Below are 18,856 nucleotides of genomic sequence, written 5' to 3'. Positions count from 1 at the left end.
TCAAGATCTTCTAATTTTTCAAGACGTTTCTATTTGACTAGTTACAAATAATTTATATGCTAGCTGCAGGGACATCTGTCTTCCCAGGGTACTGGAAATGGGCATCTCCAAGCTCCAATGGTCCCATGGTGGAGCTTTTTACCTGCAAAGGGCTTTTTGGGGGAAGAAACGGACAAGAAAAGTGAAATGACAACTGGCGATGGGTCTAATTTTAGAAGGAAAAACATGCTGTCACATAAATCTGAAAGTCTGGAAATCTGCAAAGACTGCTGTGGTGCAAATGGCCGACCGACCGGGGGAAGGGTGGGGGCTGCAAGCGCAGTTGCAGTTTGGGCGCAGGCTGGAGATCACTGGGGAGCACTGTGCCTCCACCACACACAGGTAGGTGGCTGAGTCTTCCAGTTGGGAGGCCCGGATGTGGAGGGTGCTGGACTGATCCCTAGGATTCACTGTGCAGTTTAACCTCCCACTCTGCTGCATCCCTGAAGCTATGTAAAACAGCCCCATGAGACCGTCGCCCCTGGGGTGCTGTCGGAACCACTGCACACTGCGCGCAGTTTCGGAAAAATTGCACTTGAGAGTAGAGCTGGCTCTCTCCTGGACGATCAGGGCTGAAGGGCTCTGCTCCACCATCATCCCTCTCACCACTGTGTGGAAAGAGAAAAACAAACACAAGTGATGTCACCAGGAAATCACTGATGCAGTTTCGAAACTTGCAAAATATCCTAAGACACACCGCTGAGGTAGTAGGACCCTCTTGGAGTTCCCCTACCGTTGTGGGCTGTGGGCTGTGGACTCCACCCGAGTACCCATGAGGAACGCCCCCACTCACAGCAAACCTGGATGCACAGGAGCCCCAGTAGATCTCCCCCGTGTCTCCTCATGATTCCTTGTCTATGTGATAAATTACTTCTGCCCACTGTGCAGAGTAATGAGTCTTGGATTCAGAGTAACTGTGTCTCACAGTCAATCCCTTTCAACAGAACCACCGGGCACCAATCACACCTCAGCCCTGTCATTCACAGAACTCCAGACTCCACCCACAGTGGCCCAGGACAGTGCACAGTCGTGTCTTCAAAACTGTGCTGGCCAACAGTGCAGGGAGGTAGGGGCAATACTTCTAATATAGGAGGATAAATTTTTTTTAAACACTTTATTTAAGGGATTTATGAGTTAGTGTGTGAGGAAAAGTGAATGATATTTCTAAAATATTCAAGGCCTAATGGGGATTCCACAAAACCTTGAAGAATCACAGTGAAAGTGTCTCCATTCCCCAATTTGCATAGTTTGTGAGACTACGTGAGAATTCCACTATACGAAAATACTGGTAAAGGAAAGAGATCTGACATCATGCATTATATATTGCTGAAGTAACCATAATTTCTGAAATCAAGACAGTTCTAGAAACGAAGACAGACAGTCACAATCTGTATTGATTATTATTGCAATCAGAATTTGGCTGATGAAAAATAAGAGGTCTGCACAATGTCCTAACTTTTATATCTTCATCTCTCCTGTGCAGTTCATGGACCCTGCTCATCCACACAGCTGAGTCTGACTGGGCCACTCATTGCTGTTCAAAGTCAATGTTGTCCTCTTCCTTTCCTTCTCTTTGTTTTCCTTATTGTTTCCTCTCTTCTTTTCCTCATTCTTGCTCCCTCCACTCTCAGAAGAGATATATAAAAAGGTGAGATATCTGGGGTTTTGAAATAATTTCAAGACCAGTAAGTTTGGGGCATTTTATTCATATTAAGTAACAAGAGGTATTTTCTGTTGAGTTTCCATGCTCACAATGCCCAGCAATATTCCTTTCCTGGTACCTGTGAAGAATTATCTGTTTAGTGGAGTTTAGAGACATGGCCTCAGATGTCTGAAATGGCAGAACCTAAAACCTGAGATGAACTTTACACAAACGCCATTCCCCTTCTCCCCAACCTTTGCTATCTATAATTGGACTGGCTCACATGATTTCTGTTCTTTCTTTTAACTGTTCAACCATGGACCATCAGAAAAATCTTTATTTCTGGTAAAGCCTAGAGTGCCCCCTATTGTAATGAAGCTGTCAGCAAAGACACCTCAGATGAAGCAGCTCTGCAGACAAAACCTCCAACCCCATTCATTCCCCGGTTCCTGATGAAGGAAATGCCCATGGTCAGAAAATAAAATTACTGCTTAGATTGGTGAGGATTAAAAGTGAACCAAATCCTATTTTTAAAAGGGAATTTCATGGAAATAGATATAAAAGATGAATTTGCTAAGTCTCATCTTGTGCTACTTATTTGATTTCATTACTTTAGTTCAAAAGAAATCCAATACTTATTGAGCCTTTAGTTTCAATGGAGTAATTTACTAGAGCTAAGAATATATAAATGAGTAATGCAATATTATTCATCAGTGTAAAAGAATGAAATCTTGCCAGGTGCAACAACATGGGTGGAGTTGGAGAGTATAATATTAAGGGAAATAAGTCAGTCAGAGAAAGACAAATACCATATGATTTTACTCATGTGGAAATTAAGAAACAAGCCAAATAAGGAAAAGGAAAAAAAAGTAAGACAGAGAGAGATAAATCAAGAAAGACTCATCATTAAACTGAGCAAACTGATGGTTACCCGAGGGAGAGGCTGGGGATTGGTTAAATAGGTGAGAAGATGAAGCAGTGCCCTTGTCCCAATGAGCAAGCATCAGGTGTTCTGTGGAAGTGTTGAATCACTATATCATACAACTGAAACTAATACAACATTTTATGTTAAGTAACTGGAATTTAAATAAAATCTGTGAGTGAGTGAATGAATGAATGAAATTTTTAAAAAGTTCATACATAAAAGTGGGTAATATACTAGTTTACAGTCTACAGGGAAAAGAAAAAGGTACTTAGCTATAATAGAATCAATCATTCCTCCCTAAGAGGAATGAATAGGAAAAACTATCTGATCCCAGAGGAGGTAGAAATGCGTGTACTTTGGGTCAGTGTGCAAAATCTTATGAAGAATGTGATCATTTTCTCCCTTCCCCTTTTTGGTGAAAGAATAGAAGAGAACACAGATAAACCTGTATGATGGCTTTTATGTTTGAAACAATTGGAACACCGCACACTGTTGGTGGGAATGCAAAATGGTGTAACCATGGAAAACAGTACAGATGTTCTTTGAAAAATTAAAAATAGAACTGGATCACAACGTGATCCAGAAATCCTTCTTCTGAGTATTTATCAAAAAGAATTTAGGGTTGCCTGAATGACTCAGTTGATTAAACATCTCACTCTTGATGTGGAATTAGGTCATGATCTCAGTGTCCTAAGGTGGAGCCCCATGGTGTGTTCTGTGCTGAGCGTGGAGCCTGCTTAAAATTCTCTTTCTTCCTCCTACCCTCCCCACCCCCAACTCTCTCTCTCTCTCTCAAAAAAAAAAAAAAAAGAGGGACACTTAGGTGGCTCAGGCACTTAAGTGTTTGCCTTTGGCTAGGGTCATGATCTCAGCATCCTGGGATTGATTCCTACATTGGGCTCCCTGTTCAGCAGGGAGTCTGCTTCTCCCTCTCTCTCTGCTGCTCCTTCTTTGTGCTTATTCTTTCTCTGTGTATGTGTCAAATAAAATCTTTTTAAAAAATTGAAATCAGGATTTTGGAAAGATATTAAGCACTCCTATGTTCTTTACAGCACTGTTCACAATAGTCAATTAGGGAAGCAACTTGAATGTCCAAAAACTGATTCATGGATAAAGAAAGTGTGCTCAACACATAAGTGGAGTACCATTCAGCCTTAAAGAGAACCAAAAAAAAAAAAAAAGGAAATCCTGAAATATGCAAACATGTGGATGAATCTTGAGGCCATTATGCTAACTGAAATAAACCAGTCACAGTAAGACAAATAATGCATGATTCTACTTAAATGTGGTATCTATGATAGTCAAACTCAAATAATCAAAGAGTGAATCAAAGAAGAGTTTGCCATGGGCTCTGGGGACAGGATAATGGGGAGTTACTGATGCATGAGCAAGATGAAAGAATAGAGAGTTGCTCTACAACATTGTACCCATTCCAACAATCATGTACTGTACACTTAAAAATTCCAGAGGTTCTGTGTCTTGGTAAGTGTTCTTTATATTTTACAGATTGAATTTAAAAAAATAAGACCCTACAGGTCTCACCTGTTACAATGGCCAAAATCTAAAACATTAATACCACCAAATGTTAGTGTCAAAAACTTAGGAATAGCCCAGGTCAATACAGTGAACTTCACCAAAGTGGTAATTAATAAAAGTGTCATGTGCACACACCAAATAGACAGTTCATGAACTGGGAGCAATCAAAATAGAGTATGGAGGAGGGACAAGATTGCGGGGAAGTAGGAGGAGGCGCTGTTTGAACCTGTACCCGAAAGTGAGCTGATTACCTACCAAAGAACTCTGATCACCCATGAAATCAGACTGAGATTAGAATTATACACTTCTGGATCTCTACTGGGGCAGAAGAGCGGCACTCTCCGCATGCCCTGTGGCCACAGCCTGAGGCGCGCCTTACACCCCTCCTCCCCCTTGAGAGAGGTGCGTGCAGGCATCAGCCAGCACTCTCTTGGACCCCAGAGAGTCTGAGCACTCCCAGCCTGGGCCAGCAGGAAAATCTCAGGGCGCTATCCCTACTTGGGACTTCTCTGGCGGTCTGGAGCTACCCAGACAGCCGCAGCTAACGGCTATCGTCATTTTGGGTACAAGCGGGAGTTCCTGTGCACCCAGAGACCGTACTGAGAACCTGCTTTGCCACCGGCCCAGGGCGAATTTATGTGCTCTGGAGCACCCAGAGGGGAACAGACTGAGGCTTCTCGCTGAGAGGGAGGTCTGGATGAAGTTTACTTCCCACTAAACCTCCAAAAACCATCAAAAGCTGCCAAGGGGAGAGAGAACAAATGAACAAACAAACAAAAAAACCTCCAGAGCACAAAAGCCTGAAAAACCGGTTTCCTCAGAGCCCACCCCCTTGATGGGAGGCAGGAGGACTTAACTCTAGGGACATTGCCTGAAAATCCATGCAGCAGGTCCCTCTCCAGAAAACCAACCAAAAAAAAAAAAAAAAAAAAAAAAAAAATGAGGACAACCACCACTACTTCATAGATACAACTTTCATTTTTAATTCGTTCCCACAATTCTGGTTTATTTTTTTTAATATATATAACTTTTTAACCTATTTACCATCACAGTGAGATGTCCAGTACATCAAATGCCATAATAACCCTTTAACGTGAACTTTTTGATACATATACCTGTGTTTCTCTTTTGCTTTTCTATTTTTAAATTTTTTTAGATTTTATTTTAGTTTAGTTTAGTTTATCCTTTTTTTTTTAAATATTCATATAGAGTTAAGCTTCAAGGTAATCCCCTTCCCCAATCAATGCTATCCCTATAGATAAACCAGTTTTTAATCCCCCTTTATCTTAGGAAAGTTGAGTCCTTTAACAAAGATATCAAGCTATATCCAGGAAGAATCAAAATAACCTTTCTTGACCACTGAGAATTTAAAACCACTCTCCCATATTTTTCTTCCACCAATGTTTCTGTGTATTTGTTTTTTGTCCTGGTAGTATATAAATCTTACACTTGAGGCTCTTTTTGATGAGGTTATTTTGTTTTGTTTGGTTTTTATATATATATATTTTTTTCTCTTGTCATCCACTTTTGGCAGTCTTTATGCTTCTCTGTTTTTGTTTGTATACTTCATAAATCTTACCTTGGGGCACATTTGGGCTTGGCCTTCTCTTTTATTTTATCTTTCTTCCCCCCCACCTCTTTTTCTTTTCTTTTTTCTTTCTTTTGGGTGGGAACTCTTGACTGCTCAGAAGCTTTCCAGAGTGAACCTTGACTGCACCAAGGTCAATACATTCAGCTACACATCCATTCAGCCATCTCTCACCAAAATGACTAGGAGGAGGAATGCCCAACAGAAGAAAAATTCAGAGGATGGGCTTTCTGCAACAGAGCTAATGAGTATGGACATAGACAATATGTCAGAAAGGGAATTCAGGCTAACAATTATCCAGGCAGTAGCTAGGTTGGAGAAAGCCATGGATGACAAAATGGAATTGATTAGGGCAGAAGTGAAAGCCACCAGGGATGATGTTCACAATGTTCTCAATGAGTTCCAATCTAATCTAAATTCTCTCAAAACTAGGGTAACTGGGACAGAAGATAGAATCAGTGATCTGGAGGACAAACAGAGAAAAAGGATCAGGAGGAAGCCTGGAACAAACAGCTTAGTAGCCATGAAAACAGAATTAGGGAAATAAATGACACCATGAAACGTTCCAATGTCAGAATTATTGGAATCCCTGAGTGGGGAGAAGAAAGAAAGAAGACTAGAAGATTTAGTTGAACCCAATTCTCCATGAAAATTTTCCCAGTCTTGTGAATGGAACCAGCGTTCATGTACTAGAAGCATAACAGTCTCCCCCCAAGATCATAGAATCTAGAAAGACCTCAAAACACCTGATATTGAAAATGATGAATCATAATTGTAGACAAGTGCTCTTGAAAGTAGCTAGGACAAAGAAATTTCTTATGTTCAGAGGAAAGCCCATCAGAATAACATCATACCTGTCCACAGAAACCTGGGAAGCCAGAAAGGGCTAGCAAGAAGTATTCAAGGCACTAAATGAGAAGAAGATGCAGCCAAGAATACCTTCTCCAGCAAGACATGTTCAAAATGGATGGAGATATAAAGAACTTCTAAGACTGGCAAGGTTTAAAAGAGTATTTGACCACCAAGCCAATGCTGCAGGAAATATTAAGAGGAGTTCTATAAAAGAGGAAAAATCCTAAGAATATCATTGAACAGAAATATAGGGAGACAATCTATAGATATGAAGACTTCACAGGTAACATGATGTCAATAAAAACGTATCTCTCAATAATGACTCTCAATGTGAATGGCCTAAATGTGCCCGTAAAATGATACAGGGTTGCAGATTGGATAAAATGACAAGACCCATCCATATGTTGTCTACAAGAGACCCATTTCAAACCTAAGGATACACCCAGACTGAAAGTGGAGGGATGGAGAAGCATCTTTCATGCCAATGAGGCTCAAAAGAAGGCTAGGGTAGTGATTCTCATATCAGATAAATTAGATTTTAAACTAAAGACTGTAGTCAGAGATATAGAAGGACACTACATAATTCTTAAAGGGACTATCCACCAAGAAGATCTAACAATTGTAAATATTTATGCCTCCAATATGGGAGCAGCCAATTACATAAGAGAACTGTTAATCAAGATGAAGTGTCATATTGATATGAATACATTAATAGTAGGAGATCTTAACACGCTACTCTCAGTAATAGATCATACAAGCAGAAAATCAATAAAGAAACAAGAGCATTGAGTGGCACATTGGACCAGACGGACCTCATAGATATATACGGAACATTCCAACCTAAAACAACAGAATACTCATTCTTCTCAAGTGCACAAGGAACCTTCTCCAGAATACATCACATACTGGGTCACAAATCAGGGCTTAACTGATATCAAAAGATTGAGATTATTCCCTGCATATTCTCAGATCACAATGCTTTGAAACTGGAGCTCAACCACAAGGAAAAGTTTGGAATGAACTTAAACACCTGGAAGCTAAAGACCACCTTGCTTAAGAATGCTTGGATCAACCAGGAGATCAAGGAAGAACTTACATGGTTCACGGAAACAAATGAGAATGAAGACACTTCAGTCCAAAACCTATGGGATACAACAAAGTTGGTCCTAAGGGGGAAATAAATAGCCATCAAGCCTCCCTCAAAAAAAAATGGAAAACCCCAGAATACACCAGCTGTCTCTACACCTTAAAGAGCTGAAGAATCAACAACAAATTAAGCCAACTCCACACACAAGAAGGGAAATGATCAATATTAGAGCAGAGATCAATGAGATAGAAACTAGGGATACAGTAGAACACAACAATGAAACTAGAAGCTGGTTTTTTGAAAGAATCTATAAGATTGATAAACCATTGGCCACACTAATCCAAAAGAAAAGAAAGATGGCCCAAATTAATAAAATTATGAATGAAAAGGGAGAGATCACAGCTAACACCCAGGAAATAAAAACAATCATCAGAAGTTATTATCAACAGTTATATGCCAATAAGTAAAGCAACCTAGATGAAATGGATGCATTCCTGGAAAACTATAAACTTCTAAAATTGAACCAGGAAGAAACTGACAATCTGAGTAGACTGATATCTAGTAACGAGATTGAAGCAGTGCTCAAAAACCTCCCAAAAAACAAGAGCCCAGGACTTGAAGGATTCCCTGGGGGAATTCTACCAAACTCTCAAAGAAGAAATAACACCTATTCTCCTGAAGCTGTTTCAAAAAATTGAAGCAGAAGGAAAACTTCCAGACTCTTTTTATGAAGCCAGCATTACCTTGATCCCCAAACTAGGCAAAGACTCCACCAAAAAGGAGAATTTCAGACTAATATCACTGATGAATATGGATGCTAAGATTCTCAACAAGATCCTAGCAAATGGGATCCAACAGCACATTAAAAAGATCATCCACCATGACCAGGTGGGATTCATCTCTCGGTTGCAAGAATGGTTCAACATTCACAAATCAATCAATGTGATAGAACAAATCAATAAGAGAAGAGAGAAGAACCACATGGTCCTCTCAATTGATGCAGAAAAAGCATTTGAAAAAATCAAGCATCTGTTCCTGATTAAAACACTTCAGAGTATAGGGATAGAGGGAACATTCCTGAACTTCATCAAATCTATCTATGAAAAACCCACAGCAAATATCATCCTCATTGGGAAAAAGCTCACAGCCTTCCTGTTGAGATCAGGAACAGGACAAGGATGCCCACTCTCACCACTCTTGTTCAACATAGTATTAGAAGTCCTAGCAACAGCAATCAGACAACAAAGAGAAATAAAACATATCCAAATTGGCAATGAAGAAGTCAAACTCTCTTCGCAGATGACATGATACTTTATATGGAAAACCCAAAAGGCTCCACCCCCAAACTACTAGAACTCATGCAGCAATTCAGTAATGTGACAGGATACAAAGTCAATGTACAGAAATCAGTTGCTCTCTTATACACTAACAATGAAAACACAGAAAGGAAAATTAGAGAATTGATTCCATTTACTATAGCAACAAAAACCATAAGATATCTGAGAATAAACCTAATGAAAGAGGTAAAGGATCTCTACTCGAGGAACTACAGAACACTCAACACCCACCATGGGTCTCAAATTTACAACCATGAGATCTGGGGTCACAGTTCTACTGAAAGAGCCAGACAGCCCTCCCAATTTACCATGTTTATCCAAATATCTGAGGACAACTCTTATTATATACCCTTTTGAATTGTTTATATTTTCACATGCATTTATATTTATACAGGTTTGAAAATAAAATTTATGTTTAAAACCAATTTACAAAAAATTACATTATACCAAGAATATATAACTAGTACAATAGGAAGTATTTTAATATTCTGATCATAGTTCATTCATAAAATCTGCAGATAAGGAGATGATAATTTAAAAATGTTGCCACAATACTGGCAAAGTAGGTTAGTGTGACATAGACATTGCTTTTCTATTATACTTTACACAACTGTACTGACTCCTGTACGTTCTCCCATCCATGATTTGTGGTCCTCTGTGAGAGGTTGCAAAACAGGAGTTAGAGAAATCAACAGGATTTCCCTCCCCATGTCACCTAACTATCAATATTGTTAGGAAACATCAGTGAAAGAGCATTTTCTCTCCCCATAATTTCTGGGCACTGAGAACAATCACACTTGAGTTCTTACTATCAGAAAGCCAACTGATTTGTTTAACTGGTCAGGACATGAGCCATAATTTCCCCTCTGTTTCTGCTCCCAAGCCTACATGTTGAATATCAGCCCAAGTCTGCCACCTTATTCACTAGAAAAGAAAGGGCAGAGGTTCCTGGTCTCTCTCTTCCTTGCTCAGGTACATGTGTTTCTCCTCCTTTCTTCCCTTCCCTTCTTTCTCTACTAAAACCTGGTTTGGAGTTGAAGCTCTCCCATCACCTCTCCTGCCATACTCTGTCAGGAAGACTGGGCAGAGAGAGGCCATCTTCTCATGCACACTGTGTCTCTGAAAGTGTCATAGACACAACAACACCCACCAGGGTGCCCTGAACAACTTGTGGGGCTGGAAGTTCACTGCAAGGATGAGCAAGAGACCACTTTATTGTTTTGTGGTTTTACCATGAAATTACTTATTTTCTGGCTGAAGCACTCTTGGCATCAAACTGTTCTCAGTGTCAGTTACTTCTGGTTCCTATGCTCTAGTCATTTGTATGATTTTTGTATAAATCAGACACTGATGGACAAACAACAGACTTCTTGAACCAGAGTGGATCAGGCAGAGACACTCAGCATCCAGGCCCCTCTTCCGCTCAGAGTTTGCGCTCAGCTCCCCCTGCAGTCCCTGTCACTGTGTCAGTCATCGCACAGTAGTACACAGCTGAATCTGAGGCTTGCACTGAGCCTTTCTCCAAGTGGAAGGAGTTGGATTTGCTGTCGTAGGTGGCTTCAAATCCTTTGTTGCTTCCCTTCTCCTTGTCCCTCAAGGCTTTCAGGAGGAGCTCTATTCCTTCTCCTGGATACTGGACATACCAGAAAAGAGTGGGGTAACTTGTTGTTGTATAAGTACAGTTGATAGTCAGGGAAGCCTCTTCTGAGAGGGTCACTTGACTCTTCATCTGAGTCACTGAGTCTCCATGGGTTTGTCCTGAGGGAAAATAAAAGAGACATGTGTCACCTTACATATAAAGTTCTTCGAGAAATTACAGTTAAACAATTTGCTGACACAATGGAAGAAAGAATCCAAATTTAAGAGGCATTTTACTTACCAAGCATTAAGAGTACCACAGTCACAAAGCCTGGAGAACACTTCATCTCTGGAGTATCACTTAAATAATGTTCTTCATTCCTATCATGAAGAAAGGTTGGAGTGACAGAGAAATGATCAGTGGAAGCCTACATTTCACACAGGAAATGTGATTGTGGTAGGAAGCTGCACCCCCTGGTGGACTGAAATGCATGCATGTTGGTCAGAATCTGCCCCAAGTCAGCCATCTGTTTCATCCCTGACTTCATGAGGCACATGTCAGGCTGCAGGTGGCCCTTGGAAGTCTGAACAACAGCAATCCTGACCTCTCAGGTCTATTTTGTTTTTAATACTCTACCTGATATGGAAATTCTTTAACACACATCCCAGGGAATTTCTGTAGCTGAGAAGATACCCATTGTCTTGAGCATTTTAGAACAGTTTTTGTTTTTTTTTAATATTTTTATATATCCGTTCAGAGCCAGCCAATAATGCAATAGAATGTCATAAAAGGGTTTTAACTTGAAATCTAAGGAAGTAATAAGACTTCACATCCTTATTGTTCACTTTTCAGATCTCCACCCCACATGTGGAACAAGGACTGTCATTCATAACATGCTCACTGATATCTGCTAAATTAAACAAAAATAATAATTAAATAGCTTTTGATTGAGGAATCACTACTACTAGAATACAATATTCCCTCAGTCCTAAATTGTACCAGTTGTAAGGCATGCAATATTTTTAATTAAAGCTTGTTAGGAGGAAAAACTCACATTACCTTGTCAATATTCAAATATCCCTGCAAAATCATTTCAAAAATGAAAAATATTAACCTTAGCCAGAAAAAAATCATAATCACAGTTATCTAATTCCTATAGAAATTATCTGAGATCAATACCTTATTCCACAATTTCAATGATTCTAATATAACTAGTACATGTGAATCAGGCAACAAGTATCAATCATATATTTGGTGGATATCTAGCCTCAAGGATGCTTTTCACTGTTGCTGTGTGTATCATTATGTTGCCATAGGTTAATCAAATAATTTTCCTCCACAGGGCAGGGAACCTTGAACATGTGGATTTGCACCAAATGCCTGGAGCATGATTTAGGATTGTGTTCTCCCCATCTTTTCAAATTGTTAAAGACATAACAGCTTATATCCACACAGTAGCTGATAGTAAAACCAATGTACCAGTAATTTAAAATTACACATATTATGGGGCACCTGGATGGCTCAGTTGGCTAAAGCCTCTGCCTTCAGCTCAGGTCATGATCCCAAAGTTCTGGGATGGAGCCCTGCGTCAGGCTCTCTGCTCAGCGGGGAGCCTACATCCTCCTCTCTCTCTCTCTCTGCCTGCCTCTCTGCCTACTTGTGATCTCTGTCTGTCAAATAAATAAATAAAATTTAAAAAAAATAAAAATAAATTGCACATATTATGATCCCACCAATAACTCCAAGACTCATATTTTGCAGGATTGGGACCCACAAGTTTATAATTTTTTAAACTTTTTAAAAACTTGGGTGGCTCAAAAGGTCATGATCTCAGGGTCCTGGGATCCCCACATCAGCAGGGAGCCTGCTTCCCTCTCTCTCTCTCTCTGTTTGATGTCTCTCTGTCAAATACCCTCCCCACCATGGTTTTGTCATACCCAGTCCCAAAGCAGTTTATGAGATTTCATTTGTGATAACTGTCCTCCAACAAAGATGGTCATCAAATATCAGGGAAGAAGGTCTGGAGTCTGCATGGGAAAACATCCCTGTGACTAAACAAATTTTTAAAAGCTGGTCTTTTTCTACAATACACCAAAGACAAAAACAAGCACTTCCTTAGCTCCCATTTTATGATCATTTATTTTTTAAAACAAAACAAAGTAAAATCACTTCTAAGGATAATCAGAATTAAAGTTCTGGGGAGGGAAACATCTTCAGTAAAGCACTATGAACATTTATCTCCAGACACATAGAGGAAGTTTAGCACAGGCTGTTTCCTGCAGGTGGAAACATGCCTCCTTCCCACAATATCCACAAAACTGCCTCTATCCCCTGTTTTAGATCATAGAGGAGGCACATTTCCACAGGGCCTCTTCCTACCTAGCCATATGGAAGCCATGACCACCTTCAGAAGTCTGGAGAGCAATATGTTCAAGTTCTCCAATGAGATGGAAAATGTCTTCTTCTTCTTCAATATAAGGGCTTGGCATTGTGAGGGGAGCCTGACAGGGGAGGGAAGGATTGCTGGGTATCTGCTGCTGTGGCCCCAGAATAGGAAACAGGAGTTTCCTGGTGTAGCAAGTGTGTGGGTCATGTCATAATTCTCATGTCCCAGTGAGAGTCTCACTACCCTACATCCTTTTGCATTCAATAACCCTTAACTTGGAAACAATTATATCTGAAAATGAATGAGTAAAATTTTATATTGAAATGAGGATTGATGGTTTAACTATGCTATGTTCAATCATTGCATCTGTGATGAATATGGGTGGGTGGCCCTTAATTAAAAATACTCCATGTGTGGCGCTGGGTGACTCGGTGGGTTAAAGCCTCTTCCTTTGACTCAGTTCATGATCCCAGGGTCCTGGTATCGAGCCTAACATCGGGCTCTCTGCTCTGCAGGGAGCCTTCTCCCTACCACCACCTACTTCTTCCTACTTGTGATGTCTGTCAAATATGTAAATAAAATCTTCAAAAAAAAAATACTCCATGTAGTTGATTATGAAAACAACATATGATTGAGAGTCATGTTTCCTCACATTACATATGCTGCTCTCTCACCTAAGGTAGAAATAAATCACACTGTGAGAAGAAGGCAAAGTGTTTAGACATTCATTGTAACTCGTTCAAGGTACCTGTTGTTATGCCAGTGTTTCTCCTCACTACTCATATCTGTTCAGATGCCTATGTTGAGGCCAAAAGTAGAAGAATCTAATCATTCTTTGCTGAAGAGTTCAGGTTGCAGCCCTCAGACAATAGACCTGTCATTGAGGTCTTCTCCTTATTGTTCAGTTTCCACAGCTCAGCTCTGTTCAGAAAGGCCAGAATAGATACCAGAGTTTGGTCATTAGGTTATCAATCCTTTGAATTTATGTTTTTCCCTTACCTCAGCTGAACACAGTAAGCTTCCATGTTCGTATTTTCAGTTCTAAAGGGAATATACTCTAGGTTACCCCATACTCCTCCACAGAATTGTTGATCATATAATAATTGATTGTAATAGAACTTTCTCTGTGTACATATGTTAAAAGTAAGGCTGTGCCCTAATGATATTCCTCCACATCATAGCAAACAGCAAATATCCATTGCCTATCATTGTCTGTCTCTTGATTATAGTAGCCAAGGCTTAACATCTTTGCCTCAACACCACTGTAGCCCCAGCTAAATTGGTTGAAGCATCGTCAGAACTTGTGTTGTATATGTCTGCATGAAGTACGATGGAACCACGTACAGGGAAAACTGGTCTCCTCTCTAAGGGATAAACTATAACTATCTAAAAACGCCCAACTAGCTGAGTAAATGGGAAATACTAATCTCTCCTTCTATCATTCAACTTTAATATATTTCTCAATGAAAGGAATCTCACAATTGTGCTTCTGTCATTCACGAAGTGCCCATGTGCTGGACAGATCTTTTGGATACTCTGGCATCAAATTCTGAATTAACAGATTTTTAAAAAATAATTTTATGTTAAACATTGAAGAAGACAATACCAGCCTGGTCATGCAATTAGTACTCTAGACTGCTTTATAAAACCCAGTCTCTTAGCAGAAGCAACATTAATTCTAGTAGCTGAACTAGCGGATATCTCTCAGGTGCACCATTTTTAAAAAATTATGTAGTCAGTGACAGTCAATATGTTTTCAATGTAGGACAAAGCTTCCAAATACTATAAAGATAATAAAGCTTCTTAACTTTCTAGTGTTCCTTAACCCTCTAATGCAGAAAATACATGAATTTTTTTTAATGTCTTCATGGTACTCAAAAAAATTTTGCAGTAAAGACAAAATCTCACAATACAAAGGACCCTGTAAAGCAAGGAAACATGAGGTTATTGTACAAGCATACTTTTCAGATCAAGGTTCTCATGCAAGAGCCTCTTACAGAACATAAAGACAAGTCCATGGAAAAGTTTAACAATTGTATCTTAGATGTAGAATATTTGGCCCAAATTTTGTAAAGAATCACGAAAAATGACTGATATCCATGAGAACAAGATATATCAAAGTCAGGATAGCGTCCTGATAGAGGCAAATGATTGCCAGTGAACACTTACTAAAATCTGCCAAAGACATCGCAGTAGGATCATACCGGGTGCAACTTTAAATGAACACCGGTGGGGAAACATTTCTAGGATAGCAGATGATGGGGCTCTTCATACCTCTCTTGGAACTGACAAAATCCCACAAAATCTGGAAACGTGGAATATGGTCTGGAAATCTGTCCCAAGGAGGTATTTGAGTATCTCTAAAAGGATCTTAAACAATTTCATTCCCTTCATCATCTACGTGTATGTACTAATAATAGTATTTCATTTACTGCATGGATTGAAGCTCTCTCCCATCAGAAAATAACACCAATCACAAAAGTTAAAAATCAACTGGATTTTGGGGTACCTGGTTGGCTCAGTCAGTTAAGTGTCTACCTTTGGCTTAGGTCATGATCTCAAGGTCCTAGAATTGAACCCTTCATTGGGCTTTCTGCTCAGTGGGGAACCTGCTTCTCCTTTTCCCTCTGCTGCTTCCCATGCTTGTGCTCTCTCTCACTCTCTCTCTTGTTCTCTCTTTCTCCTCTCTGTCAAATAAAAAATAAAATCTTTGAAAAAGTAATCAACAATTTTGTGTTTACCAGCAGTGCCATTTCAATTAATCTCTTATAGTGGGAAAAAAACTTCTCTGGAACAGTTTGGTAAGGTTAGCCCTCACATAAAAATTTCACTTTTCCTATCACCTTTGTCCCCAATCCTCTCTTATAATGGAAACAAAAAATAGAATATGAAAACTGAAATGAGTTACTGTAGCAGATACCCTTGGACTACTGTGGCCTAGTAATGTTAGTTGTAGCGCATCCTTTTTTCATAAAGTCCTGTGCTGTCTTACCATAAACTGTTCCCTGTAGCCCACATAACCCAGCCCTTCAAAAACTGAAGGCACAGATTACTCTCCTGGCCTTTCATTTAATCAGCTCTAAACAAAATCTCAGAGAAATACTGAGACTGAGACATGTGAAATAACCTTATTAGGCACTTTTTATTACCAGTTCAGCAGATAAACTACCAGAAATGGAACCTTGGTTACGTGTGTACCAACTAGTATGGCATCCCGCAGCCTTCATTGACAGGAATGGGAAATGTTGCTCATAATAGAGCAAGCTTTGCTCGCTTTCTTTCTTTCTTTCTTTCTTTCTTTTTCTTTCTTTCTTTTATTTTCTTTTTCTTTTTTTAGTAGGTTTCATGCCCAGTGTAGAACCCCACACAAGGTTTGAACTCACCAACCTGAGATCAAGACCTAAGCTGAGATCAAGAGTCAGAGGCCTAACCGACAGCCACCAAGGTGCCCCTCACATTAGAGATCTTAAACTGAGGTTCTCAAGAGAATCAGCAGAAGCAGGCAGTTCATGAAAGTGAGTGCTGACCCAAGAAATGTCAAACAAACATCTACAGCATGAAGCAGATAGCTCCATCCAAGGCCATTAGAAGAGATATCAGATATTTGGCAACACTGATTATCATACTCTTCTGTAGATTCTTTTGTTTCTTTGTCCTTTTAGGAATATATTCCCATTTTAATAATACTTACATATTTCTGAATTACCTGATTTTGTTCTTTTACTAATAAAATAACTTGAGTATAGCCTCTATTCGAGACAATACCCATCCTAATGCTGTAGTTCATCTTTACTAAGCCATTGGTAGTGCAACAAAAGTAAAATTATTGTACATGTTATTTTGTGCCAACGCCTGGAAAAGCCAAATAATAACCAGACCCAAATTAGAATGACTGAAGGAAATTTTGATCAATAAAATTTGTCTTAAAATGTTAGAAAATTTTAGAATAGAGTTGGTATAATGAGACTTATATGAAGAACATGTCTCAACCTGAATATATGACATCTCATATGGTGCATTGGTTCAACACTCCACTGAACCATTCTGTTATCGATTGCTACAGTGTTTCTTTTCTAGAACTATAAATTAAATCTTTAAACCCAATGCAAACACTTGAAATGATAGCTTATTTCTATGAGATAACATAAAGTTTCAAAAAATCAAGACTAGGAAACACTGAGAGTGGCAGCAGGGGTGGAGATCATACCTGTGCCCAAGGCATGTGCTTCCTATCCCTAAGATACAGAGTGATTAGGTATTGTGCTCCATTCATAGGACATGTTTAAAGGAGAAAAATATAAAAGAACAAGCAAGATGTATAAAAAGTTATGGATGGGAGAGAGTATGATTACAAAGTTATGGAACAGGGGATTTGTGTGGAGCAATGAAGTTGTTCTCTATCATGATTGTATCATGGCTATTTGAATCTATACTAGATATTAAAATTCAATATTCACAGATATAATTGTACATGAAAATAGTCCATTTTTCTATATAGTTTCTTTAATAAAAACTTCAAACACTGAGAAAAGAAAGCAACTAATGTGGGTTCTATTTTCATGACTCAACACTGCCATATATATATATATATATATATATATATATATATATATATATGTTATTTTCTCATTTGGAAAAGAAAACACCAGCCATGCCAACTGTGATAGGCAAAATGGTAAGAACAACAACAAAAGTCAGGTGAAAAATGAAGGAAAACAAAACAAAAATAATTAAAAATATGATTAAGTTAAGGATCCTCAGATGGTTAGATAATATGGGTTCAAACTCAATCACATGTATACTTAAGAAAGAAGCCGAGGGAGGCTTGATGACAGGAGAAAAGAGAAATCAGTGAAACCATGGAAGCAGAGATTAGGTGGTGTGATCACAAGCCAAAAAAGGCCAGCAACAACCAGAGCCAAAGAGGCAAGGAAAAGTTCCTTCCCAGAGCCTCTGGAGTGGGTATAGATCTGTTGACATCATGATATCAGCCCTATGAAAATAATTTCAACTACTGGCCTTCAGAACAATGGTAGAAAGAATTTCTGTCGCTTTAAGCCAACAGGCCTGTGATAAATTGCCCAGAGACAGTAGGAAACAAATCTGCTAGCCATGATAAAAATCTTAAAGCCTGAATGTGTCTGTATCTAAGCTATGTATTGACTCTGCACACTCTGAATAAGCATTGTCTTTTCTTCTGTTGAATACATTCTCACCTAAGTATGATAAAGCAGTTAAGTTAACAATAGCTGTACCCAATTTCTCAACCAAGTTGGTTTAAGAAGAAATAAAACAGTAGAATATAAGCCGTGCCTCCTTCCAACTCCTTTATCAAGCTTGGAGGAAATGGACCTATCAACAGTCACCTTGCTTCTACTAGACAGGAGCTAGTGGTGTAATCAAATAATCAAAGCTGATTGAGGTGTTGGGCTACAGCACTGACCTTTCCTATTCAGATATTTTTAAAAAATTTTATTTATATATTTGACAGAGAAAGAAATATAACAAGAGAGAGAATACAAGCAGGGTAGTGGGAGAGGGAGAAGCAGGTACCCTGCTGAGTGTGGAACCTGATGTGGGGCTGGGAGGGGTTATGGGGGGGGAGGAGTGTTGGGGTGTGTTGGGAGGGCTCCATGCTTGGCTTGATCCCAGGATTATGGGATCACTGAGGTGGAGGCAGATGCTTAACAACTGAGCTACCAAGGTGCCCCTCTTATTCAGATAGTTTATACTGCATTAAACCTAATGACTTTCTCTAGAAGAACAAACCAGGTAGCTCATAACTGTCAACCATAACTCAGCTAAGAGAGATCGTTCTCATCATACCAAATCACCAGTTATATCCATCCATAGGAAGAATACAAGATATCTAGAAAATAGCCTAC

The 18,856-nt window shown here is 39.3% G+C and overlaps 2 gene segments (V, D, J or C); both read right to left on the bottom strand.

Moving 5' to 3' along the window:
* Positions 1 to 231: 231 nt before the first annotated feature.
* On the bottom strand, positions 232 to 884 carry LOC101689914. The segment is given in 2 exon segments: positions 232 to 647; positions 833 to 884. Coding segments are annotated over 2 exon segments (468 nt in total).
* A 9,545-nt stretch (positions 885 to 10,429) lies between these two features.
* Positions 10,430 to 10,991, bottom strand: LOC101690182. The segment is given in 2 exon segments: positions 10,430 to 10,764; positions 10,886 to 10,991. Coding segments are annotated over 2 exon segments (381 nt in total).
* Between the last annotated feature and the right edge of the window lie 7,865 nt (positions 10,992 to 18,856).

This window comes from Mustela putorius, unplaced genomic scaffold (genome assembly GCF_011764305.1).
Source record: "Mustela putorius furo isolate JIRA1106 unplaced genomic scaffold, ASM1176430v1.1 tig00003898_pilon_pilon_pilon, whole genome shotgun sequence".
NCBI lineage: Eukaryota > Metazoa > Chordata > Mammalia > Carnivora > Mustelidae > Mustela > Mustela putorius.
The sequence above is the reverse complement of the archived record's forward strand: the minus strand, read 5'-3'. Positions and strand labels throughout refer to the sequence as shown.